Source organism: Protopterus annectens, chromosome 13.part0 (assembly GCF_019279795.1).
Source record: "Protopterus annectens isolate FY-2018-M chromosome 13.part0, PAN1.0, whole genome shotgun sequence".
NCBI lineage: Eukaryota > Metazoa > Chordata > Ceratodontiformes > Protopteridae > Protopterus > Protopterus annectens.
Window position 1 is genome coordinate 220,514,111 of NC_056747.1, and position 12,112 is coordinate 220,526,222.

At 42.1% G+C, this 12,112-nt stretch overlaps 1 protein-coding gene across 1 annotated transcript in view; it reads left to right on the forward strand.

The window, feature by feature from the left end:
• Positions 1 to 12,112, forward strand: part of PLPP2 (phospholipid phosphatase 2) — a 387,929-nt gene that overhangs the window by 316,744 nt on the left and 59,073 nt on the right. The window contains exon 4 of the mRNA XM_044053752.1: positions 2,352 to 2,409. Coding sequence (XP_043909687.1) covers positions 2,352 to 2,409 — 58 coding nt within the window. The remainder of the gene's footprint in view (positions 1 to 2,351; positions 2,410 to 12,112) is intronic.

A 12,112-nucleotide genomic window follows, 5' to 3' on the forward strand; every position in this document is an offset into this window, starting at 1 on the left:
TTTAGTCTCTTCTCACATATCTTTTGCTGTCACACCAGAGTCCTTTTTAATCCATACTCTTAAGTACTTCATTTTATCATGTCCCCATCAATATGGATATTGCTAAACCAATTTGTGTCTGGGTACATAATTTACAGCTATTACTTTTGTTTTATCTTCATTAATTTAGTATGTTGAAAAGATTTGAACTGTCTCAAAATGTTCCACAACACTGAAATGTTCTTTTCTGGTTTTATCTGGTGTAAAATAATATCATCTGCAAATAGAGCCAGTTTTTCTCGACTACCATACTAATTATATCCTTGAATTTCTGAGTCCCTTATTTTCTTTCCCAGTGGTTCTAAGTATAATGCAAATAAGAAAGGACAAAAAGGGCACACCTGCTTGGCTCCCCTGCTCAAAAGAGATTATCATAGAGGAGCCCACCCATTTTTTTCACCTCCGATCCCTCATATATCCTCCTAATCAACCTTATAATTTTATCAAGGAATGCATTTTTTTAATTGATTGTTTGATTTTATTGGATATCTTGTTATATATGTCATGTATCTGAGCTGTTTTAGAAATTTCTGAAGACGTCTTGTTTGACAAAAGCAGTGAACTAAATAATTTTGGCACTAATTACATTTTATTGTCTCTTACTGCGCTCTGTAATGGTGGTTTGTTTGGTTTTAAGCTATTATTTTAACTACTTTCAGAAGTGTCTTAGTCTTTTACTCCCAAAATCTTGTTGGTGACTCCCTTCTGGCTGAAACGGCAGTGGTTCCCTCTTCTGCATTTAGTCAAGGGCAGTCATCACAAGTTACCTCACAGGGTGGACCTACTCATACAAGACAAGGGTCTCTCATCCATCCCCACCTGTTCACCCTTCAGCTGACACTGTGGATGATAGGATTTTGATTCCACATAGACACTTTTTTTTTCTGAGGATGTGATTAGGGTCCTGCAGGAGGCCAGGAAACCCACTACTAGGAAATCTTATTTATCCAAATGGAAGAGATTTTCTGTTTGGTGTGTTTATCATAACCTGAATCCAATTTCTGTGGATGTTCCTTTGGTTCTCTCCTATCTGTCTGAATTGCTTCAATGCTGGGTTGGCCTCTTCTTCTGTCAAGACATGTCTAGACATCCATCTTCACTTTGAGAAGGAGTCAGCCCATACAGAAAAATCTGCAGAGCCACTTGTGACTATTTATTTCCATTGTCCAGAAATTCTACACAGAGTTGATCCAAGTCCAGCATCTGATAATCTTTTTAATATTTACTGTTGTAAGAGACTGACTGGCCGCCCAATTACCAAATCAGTATACCTTCTCTCACCTGTCTCCAGGTGACTCCTTCCCACCAGATGTTTGCCATTGCTGGTATAAGATGGATGTTAGCCGGCAAAGGGTCAAGTTCTTTCTTGTCCTGCTTTCACTAGGAAACTCAGAGGTACAAAAGCACAAGGTAACTTTGAGGGTAAATCTTGTATGAAAGTGCTAACCATAAAGTCTCAAGCTGCTTCTGTGGGTGCTAAGCGATGAAGTGGGACTGCAGCAGGGAAAGTGCAGCTGTGTTAGGAACTTGTCATAATTGTAGACTTTTGAGTGGAATGTTAATGATATTAGTTCACTGTTATAGTCATACCTTCTGGGGAGACTCCTAGAGGTCAAGGAAAAGTGGGTGACTGGACCGAAGAGAAGTTTGCAGAGCAAAGACCTTGTAAGATGGCCAGGTGAACATACCCTGGCTCAAAAAGCAATTCAGGCTCTAAGGAGGTGGGGCTTGATGACCAGGCAGTTGCTTGCAGGATGAATTGACTGTTATCCCCCTGAAGCAGTGGTGGCTGGAGCAGATCTAGTAAAATGGACTTTCCATGAAAAAAACTAGCCCTGAGCATGTTAAAGTCTAATGGAAGCAAATTCACTGTACTAGCCATTTGGAAATAGTTTGCTTGTTCACATGCCTTCCCTCCCTACTTCTGTTGAAAATTTTGTGCTGTGGTAAGTGTTTTATGTAGTTTGCTGTATATTTTTCTCAGGTAAGTACTGCAAATGCAGTGTGGAGATTTGTTTTTTGTATTTTGTCTCTGTCTGTGTGTGTGTATGTGTATGGAAATGCATTTTTTTTGTCTCCTTTCCATGCGTCTCTCTTTCTCAGTACAGTAGGCCTTCAGTGTTTAATTTTTAACAGGGGTTTCAGTGAGAATGGCTTCAATGAACTTATATATGTACATGTTTATGAGAGCATGTTTGGTGTTGCAAGATAGAGTAAACTGTATATTATTTGTAATGTTCATGGAAAATTATGTTTTTCTTTTGTCATTTAATGACTTATTTCATATCAGAATGTCTTTTGTTTCTTTACAGATTGTCATTTTATTCTGGCCATTCCTCCTTTGGGATGTACAGCATGCTTTTCCTCAGTGTAAGTGAACTTCTATCTCTGACCCTCTTGAGGAATGGGTCGTTCAGTAGCCCTTAACTGTTTTATACATTTTACTTTTTTTGTTTGATTCAGTTTGACAGGTAAGCTTACTTGGACAATGCGATAAACATTTTTTCAAACATAACGAGAGAGTGCCTTGGTATGTAATATGTTATCAGTACTTCTTCTTTTGGCTTATCCCAGTTAGGAGTCGCCACAGTGGACGGTCTGCAGAAGAATTGGCAGTGGAGTTTTATGGTGTCGAGTTGCCAGCCCGACGCTCAACCTTCCACAGGAGGCACACGCATGCACTCACACCTACGGCCAATTTAGTGTGTCCAATCCACCTACAGCATAACAACATATAAAATGTACACTTGAGCACATCTGCAAAACAAATATCATCTGAATTACCCGATCTATGGACCTAAACCTTGTTTATAATATAAATAAGGTATATTGTTGAGACAGGTGTGTGTCTCAGAGACTACGCCTTCTTTGGAATAGGCTTCTTCCATGTGCAGCAGAGTTCATCACTGTCCCAATTCAAGCATAACTTGGACAATTCGAAGGGGAATTAGAAACCTATCCTTCATCTGGCACACCCCTGATCTGGCACGTATGGACAAAGGCATCCTGAAAATGCTTGACCACCCATGCCAGTGACGGTCGGTGACTTCAAAGCAAGGGGGGGCTGCATGAATCAACTGAATGGATGGGGGTAATTGAAATGGGTTGGGGTTCTTTTACAGCATGTCAGTGACCACATCTGTTTGATTAAATATTATAGTCATTCGCTTTAGTCCACAGACTGCATCAGTGTGTAGCTACTCACTATTGCCACTTCGCTAACTATATACACATCAGCTGTATGACTTGCAGTCATCAGGGTCAGCCTTGGATGAAATGGAGCTCTAAACAAAGGACTTCATGGTTGCCCCCCACCGTTGCACATTCATCCCCCCTGCACTTCCCCAGTGCCTCTGCCTTATTTTCCCCTCATACTGGTCCCACAGCATCCAGATATTTACTTCTTTCTTGTTTTTTCACGCTTTCTCATTTTAGAACCCCCTCCCCCCAATGCTTTTAACAAAATCCTACTGGCTAAGACTCTACTGTAATAAATCTGGGAGATGTAGCTGAATTAAGTATAGGATTCTAGATTCTCTGAGGTGTATCTTAAGAGTTTTTTTTTTAAACAACCTTTTAATTTAATGATGGCCTGAACAAAATTTCACAAGTAAGAGCCAGTGCTGTAGTGAAGACAGATAAAGCTCTAATTGCAGCCCAGGCAACCTGAGTTTGATTAGCAGTTAAATGCATCTGAGATGCTGGCAGAGAGGAATGGGCATGCTTATCTGGTGGTTGGGGGTAGGGTATTCACCTAGCAGTCCATGCAGGGAGATATATGATCCATAGAGTAGAGGAGCCATCAGACATACCAAGGTGAATGCATGGGAGAGTGTTGACAGTAGTTCATAAAATTAAATAAAAAATTATAGAATGCAGCATGACAGCGACCTGGGATGTCTTGATCTCCTTGTTAGCCCTGACCCTTATCAGAGTAAGTCAGCAGGGCAAGAGGGGTTGGTACACCTGAAGAGTGAAGTGCACCAGGAGTCACTGATATTCAGTGGTAGAAAGGGAAAACAAATCACAAATAAGAAAAGAAAATCAGCCATATTTTATCTTTCAGAGCAAAATAAGCCATCTTTAAAGTTCAGTGTTCAAAGCTAACAAAATACTATTTTCCCTGTAAATTGAGAAAACAAATGCAAGGATATGTAAATTCTGTCTGGAAACAGTGCCTGCTTCCTTCCCCTCCAGAAAGGGATACGTACCGTCTGTGTACTCCTCTGATGTTAGGTTGGAATGAAAGTAAAAGTACACAGGTGGTCAGTGGCATACACTGTACAGCTGATGGTCTGGGAGGAGAAACCAAAGCACATGGCTAGAACCCATACAGACAGGGAGTTTATTCGCACTACACACAGAAGGAATCGGAGCCAAACCTGAAACAAAGGAACAAGTGCTGTTAAATAGCAACAATACTCAATGAAACACCCTGACAATGATCATTTGCTATCATACACACCATACCCAAATTTCCACTGACAAGCACTTATTGATTGACTGTAATGGAAAGTGATAAAACATGATGGTTAACTTACTTCTTTCAGATGCACTGTAACCCCTTTCCCACTCACGCTCAATCATTTTCAACTCAATCTTCATACTGACCAATTACAGATGTTTTATTTAATGTACATACCTCAGATATCTGGCAGTGTTAAAATAGCTACAGTAAAGCATACCAGTTGGATTCACATAAATTTACTCTACTTCTTGCAAAGCCAGAATATTGACTGCTTAACTTGAGCAAATGACAATGGTGAAAATCAGTTTTATCTGCAGGCAGCCCTTGAGGAATTTATCTTCTCAGCTTACTGCTTTCAGAATAAAGCATCCCCTCACGTATGTCTCAACCTCATATATGAGTTTGAGAGACAAAATATCAAACAAATACATTGGTGATTATTATTAATCGCAAATAAATTAACAAAAAAGTAATCATAAATGTAAAACAGTAGGTTACATTTGCATTTACAAAAAAAAAAATTAGGTTACATTTGCATTTACAAAAAAAAAAAAAAATTACATGGGAGCCCCTGGAAATGAAATGTACTAACTCCAGGTAGCCCCTGAAAAAAAAATGAAATGTACTAACTGCTGGAGTCAATGAAGAAGCGTTGTTGCCTCACAGCAAGAGGTTCTCCCGTTCGATTCTCGACTGGAGTGCGGGGAGTGCCTTCTGTGTGGAGTCTACATGTCCTCCCCGCGGTTGGATAGGCATTCGAAAGACATGCATAAATGGGCGTGCCTTAGTTGAAGGTTGAACATCGAGCTGGCACCTCGCTGTTAGTGAAAATCTACTGGCAATCATTAGCGGACCGGAGTTCCATTGTGGCGACCCCTAACTGGGAAAAGCCAAAAGACAAACTACAACAACCAGTATTTCAACACAACGATAAAATGCATGCAGTAATGACTCCTCTCACACGCACACACACGCACACTTTAAGCACTTACCTTTGTAGATGCTGGCAGTAGCAGGCAAGATTGCCTGTAACAGCTGAGCAGTGCACTGTCCCAGGAAACAATCTAAATAAATTATCAAAAGAAATATTTTAAAATAAAAAAAGTATTTCAGCTCACTTATCTTTGCACTTGCGTGCATGTTAATTCCTTCTTTTCAGTCTCAGGCTGTCTTTGGTCATCTTTGGCAGCCTGAACCAATAGGAAGGGCTCCATGCTGCTTCATACAGAAGCCCAATGAGCCACTTTTTTTTTCTGATGTTTCTGCTTTCTGCACAAGGCAGGAAGACCTGTTGTAAACCATGATTACCTTAGAGTAGTAGTACTTCTGGACTAATTTGAAAACAGCTCAGCAAGCAGAATAAGGCAATTTCTTTTTATTTAACAGGTCACCTCAGAACTCCACACATGCACAGAGTTCCAATCTCTGTTGTAATGGTAAAATAAAATTTTATAAATAATAAAGATGTAAAAAAAGCCTACATATACCCCTTAAAGTATAACCCTAGGATATCAAAACATGTCTGATACATTTAGGAAGCATGGCTAGCCTTAAACTGGCCCTCTGGGGTCATTAGCTTAGTAATCACTTATGAACCTAAGCCTAGGAGAAGACCAGAACCTTTAGCTTTATTAGTTATTTTCTGCTGACTTTGGACCTTCGAAGTAAAAAATTATATATATATATATATATATATATATATATATATATATATATATATATATATATGGGGGTAGATAGTTGGCAGAAATGGAGCTCACATTCCTAACTACTGAAAATGTAGACATCAATAACAAAATAATCTGTTTCCAGAGAGTTAAAGGACCCCTCATTAAAAATACATAATGGGCAGAGCTGGATTATGGGACTCGTATTTGTTGCTGGTCTGCTAATTTATGGGACACCAAAATACTGTTTCAGACAAAACTTGGAATAGAAGCAACAGAGCCTATTTCAGACTTTGGCTTGGAGCTGTAGCTCTATTAGCGTCTCTGTTAATCTGGCCCTGATAATAGAACTAGTCTGAAACTGAGCATCTTATATTAAAATAATTCACCTTTACAGCTGAAACAATTCCTAAGTAATACACAGTATTTTAAGTTTACTTTTGTTTTGATAGTTTATTGCAGCAGGTTGAAACATGACTAGTGCTTCAGCAGAAATGCCTAGTTATTTTTTTAACCTGTAGATTTGTAAGATAGTTTATTGCTTTAACAGAAAGAAACTTGTGTGTTATGTAATTTTCTGTCTGGAATTTCTTACTGTACATTCATAGTGAGAAAATGTAAGATGTATCAGATCCTCAGTGTAGTGTACATATATTACTTAATGTCAAACCCAGTCATAAATGCACTTTCATATTGAGCTTAGATGTCCTTCATGGATGCATCTGCAGTCATAACAACTGGGTTGTCCTGTCGTCAGGCAGCCCTTCGGTCGGCCGGATTCCAAAGTCCGGGTCCGGCTTCGGCTGATGTCGCACTTCACCCGACGTCATCTCTGCTGGTCTTCGGGTATAAAGGCATCAGCCGACGCCATTTTCTTCAGTCTTTCTTGCCGCGTGGCGCCCGAAGCAGAAGCTGTTCGCAAGTGCCGGTCGGTCAGATCCAGAGATTACTACTACCGAATACTCCTTCGAAGACTTCTAAAAGCTAAGTACCCCGTTGGGGACTCTTTCTTGCCTCAGCCGATGTCAGAAAAAGTCAATAACTGTTTAACTTGTGGGAAACAAATACCTCATAAAGATTTCCACTCTTACTGTTTGCCTTGTTTAGGCCCAGACCACGACGTAGCAGCCTGTTCAGCCTGTGCTTCTTTCAACCGACGAACGCTTAGACGTCGGTCGGAGTTTGCTGAACAGTTTTTCGGCTCTGAATTTGCGTACATTATGCCGTCGGATCCTCCGACTACCCAAATTGTTAAAAAACGCAAAGAAAAGACCGACACTCGCGGTCCGCGGTTTCGTTCGAAACCATGGTTAAGCAAACCGCGAGTGTCTCGGTTTCGGCCGAAACCGAGAAAACTGATCAGAGTACAGCCGAATCAATGACTACTACTGAGGTTCCGGTTACCTTACTTGAATCGGCCTCAGAAATTTTACCTACTACAGTGGTTACTAGTGACTTATCAGACACCATCCCTTTGGATGTCTCTACCCCAGCACGTGGTGCTGCTAGGCCTCCTGCAGCCATGTCTATTAAGGCCTTCGCCAGGGCTAAAGCAGCCAAATCTACTAAGTCAGTGCCTGTTAAACCCCCTCAACCAGGCCCACTTCTAGTTCACAAATGCTTACTCTGGCAGAAGATTTAATATCCTTATTTAGGGTATCTCAATCTCACCCAGACAGGGCCTCTCAGCCCCCAGAAAAGAGACCTAGAGCAGAGCCCCTCGAGCCTGTGTCCTCTGATGATTCTGCGGAAGACTCAGATATTACAGACCAGCCAGAGGCTCCTTTCTCCAATTTTGAGGACTCAGATGCTGAAGAATCCATTCCAGCTGCTTCCCCACCAGAAGAATTCTCCTTTGGGGAAACCTTACATGCCATGAGAGAACAATTCCAATGGCAGGAACAGGATTTTTCAGACTCCAGAAAAAGACTTGGGACTTTTCTGCACCTACCACAACACAGGCCCTTAGCTATACCTCCTGTCCTCTCTGTTGTGGACGATGCTTTTAATGATGTTTGCACTGCACCAGATTCTTTACCTCCAGCACCTGCCAAACCAGATAGATTTTACAGGGTGCCAGACACTCATCATCACCTATACAAGGCCCCACTTGCAGACGCCGAAACTATATCCCAGGGCCCTAAGGCAGTAGCCTCAACCACAGCAAAACCCTATTCCTTCTGAAAGGGAAGCCAGGTCTTTAGACAGATGGGGCAAAAAGGTTTACACCTCTGCTACTCTCTCAGCTAGAGCTTTAAACTGTCAGTTTCACATGATACAATACCAAGAGTTTATGCTTGATCAGTTAACTAAAAAGCTATCCTCTGATGACTCTATAGATAAGAAAAATCTATTAGAAATGGTAAATAACATACAACAGGTTAGTAACCATTCCTTAAAATGTGGCTATGATGCACTGGAGGCTTCATTTAGATCAGCCATGACTGGCACAGTGATAAGAAGACATGCATGGCTGAAGGAACAAGTTTTACCGGATCATGTTAAAGCTAAGTTATTAGATGCTCCTATGGATAAGACCAGTTTGTTTGGTACACCTGCCCAGCAGGTAATGAAGAAAATGGAAGAAAAGGCAAAATCTGTACAAACGGTTAAAGATTTCTTGCAGGTTCAGCCCCCAAGGTTTAGCAGGAACTGGCCTGCCAAAAATTGGTCCTTTCCTGACTCCACAAGATCCCAAAGGGGCAGGAATAGACGTTCCAGAGGCAGAAATCAATCCAGAGGGGTGCCTACAGAGGACGACAGTGGCAAGGTAATAACAGAGCCACAGGCACAGCCACTACCACTACAACAGGGCAATCACAGTGACTTGATTCTAACTCCGCCTACCAGGGAACAAATAGCAGCACCCTTAGGCGGAAAATTAACCTTATTTTCAAAGAACTGGCACTATATCACAAAAGACAAGTGGATTTTGCAAACCATAGACCAAGGTTACCGGTTCCACTTCCACACTATACCAGTCAAAAGAGGAATGCCAAACCTACCTCCAAATCAAAAAACAGAAGCTCTACAGCAGATAATGCATTTAACAAAGATGAGAGCTGTGGATAGAGTACCAATAACAGAACAAGGCAAAGGATTCTACTCCAGACTATTCCTAGTTCCAAGAAAGGAAAAAAGTTGGAGACCTATTCTCGATCTGTCCACCTTAAACACATACATCATTGTCCCAAAATTCAAGATGCTGACCCTACAGCAACTTCTTCCCATGCTGGGCAAGGAGTGTTGGCTGGTAACTCTAGATCTCAAGGAGGCATACCTGCACGTCCCCATTCGACCAAATTGCAGAAGATACCTCAGATTTCTTGCAGGATCAGAGCACTATCAATTCTCAGCATTGCCCTTTGGCTTATCTACTGCGCCCAGAGTATTCACAAAATGCCTGGCATCAGTAATCGCCCACTGCAGACTACAGGGATCCAAATTTATCCATACCTGGACGACTGCCTGCTACAAGGGGACAACAAAAGCAAGCTGACAACAGATTTACAAAGGGTCATTTGCTTGCTACAAGCACTGGGATACACAGTCAATTTGCAAAAATCAAGGCTGATTCCATCCCAAACAAGGACATTCTTGGGCGCGGAATTGGAGACAGTAAAACAAATGGCATTCCTAACTGCAGAAAAACAAAAAGATCTCCCTCTTTACTTCTTGGCACTAACAAACCACAGCAAGCTAACAGCAAGAAAAGTTCTGCAGGCCTTGGGCTTCATGGCATCATGCATAATCTTGGTTCCACATGCCAGACTGCATATGAGAAAACTACAGTGGTACCTAAAGAATTTATGGTCCCAACACAGGCACAGCCTAGAAGCAGAAATTCCACTAATTCCATGCCTAAAACAGGAGTTCCTATGGTGGGCTCAAGCATGCCAGTCAAACCCAGGCTTACCCTTTCACAAATATCAAGCAAGCCAAACCATCACAACAGACGCCTCAGACCTAGGATGGGGGGGCTCACATGCTGGACAAATGCGTGCAAGGATTGTGGACGAGGACCAGCTTCACCTGCACATCAACCTAAAAGAAATGCTGGCAGTAAAACTGGCAATCCAAAAATTCAGACCATTTCTCAAAGAAGGCCATTTGATGATAAGGACAGACAACACCACAGTCATGTGGTACATCAACAAACAGGGAGGCACTCATTCATACCCCCTATGCAGAATGACTTTGGACCTTTGGAACCTGGCACTCAGCTACAACATCCAGTTACAGGCAATGTTTGTACCGGGAAAGGAGAACACTCTAGCAGACATGTTAAGCAGAACCACCTCAGATGCTCACGAATGGATGCTACACCCGGACATCTTCAAGACCATCGCAAAGAAATGGGGAATGCCACAGATAGATCTATTCGCTTCCCCTCTCAACCACCAGCTCAAAAAATTCTGCACAAGGACATTCCATCCACTAGCATCGAAAGTGGATTCGCTCTCCTTCAGTTGGAAAGGCCTGACAGCATATGCATTCCCACCTCTTCCCTTGATACACAAGGTATTACTAAAAATCAAGGAGGAACGTCCAAGGATAATCCTGATAGCTCCAAACTGGCCAAGACAACACTGGTACCCATTGCTGAGGAGCATGTCTCAGGACAAAATGTGGTCAATACCCCTGATGCCTTTGATGTTAACTCAGAACAACTACAGCATCATGCATCCAAACCTAAAAACGTTGCAGCTGACTGCATGGCACATCACATAGCAGCAACTATTCCAGATCTCTCCCAAAGGGTTAAAGACACTATCCTTGAAGCCCGCAGACCTTCAACAAGAAGGAACTATGCAGGGAAATGGAAAAGGTTTGTCATTTGGAGTGCTGAAAGAGGGAAGGATGTGTCGAATATAGATATGGCTAACATTCTGGAGTACTTGGCAGAGCTTCTACATACAGGCCTGTCCTATTCCTCCATCAAGATACATGCATCAGCTATTTCAGCAGAATACAGCTTTGATCCACCTGTCTTCTCACATCCTCTACTCAGGTAGTTCCTCAGAGGGATCAAGAATGTAAAACCTCCTAGGAAACCACCACTGCCAGCTTGGGATTTGAACTTTGTGCTAGAAAAGTTGACACTCGCACCTTTTGAACCAGCAGCAACAGCAGACCTACAGCATCTTTCATGGAAAACTGCTTTCCTACTGGCAATAACCTCAGCAAGGAGGCTTTCTGAACTTCAGGCCCTAATGGCAGTACAACCCTTCCTAATCTTCCACCAAGACAGAGTGTCCATGAGGACTAATCCTACTTTTATGCCTAAGGTGGTATCCAGAGTGTCTTTAAACCAGGCAATCCACCTACCTACCTTCTTCCCCAACCCACAAAACAGAGGGGAAAGAATGCTGCATACCTTGGATGTACACAGACAGCTACGCTACTACCTGGACAGAACAAAAAGTAACAGAAAAACTGACCAGCTTTTTGTAGCCTATGCAACAGGAAGGGAAGGAAAAGCAATTTCCAAACAGACAATCTCCAAATGGATAGGAAATTGCATACGATTCTGTTACTCCTTCCATGGAAAACCAATTCCACAGAACATACAACCTCATTCTACAAGAGCAACAGCCACTACCACAGCCTTCTTACGAGGAGTGGCAACCAAGGACATTATTGAGGCGGCTACTTGGACCTCCGTGCATACATTTGCCAAGCATTATAATTTACCTCTGTATTCCAGATCCCGAGCAGGGTTTGCCACTGCTGTACTGCAAGGGATCCTAACCACACCATAATCTATTCTTCCTCCTCCCTAGTTGGCTATGGTATTCTACCCAGTTGTTATGACTGCAGATGCATCCATGAAGGACATAGTACAGTTTTGTACCTACCATAAATGTAGATGTCCGAACTGGATAGCATCTGCAGTCAGGATTACCCTCCCTCCTTCCCCTCTGTGGTACTCCTAGGG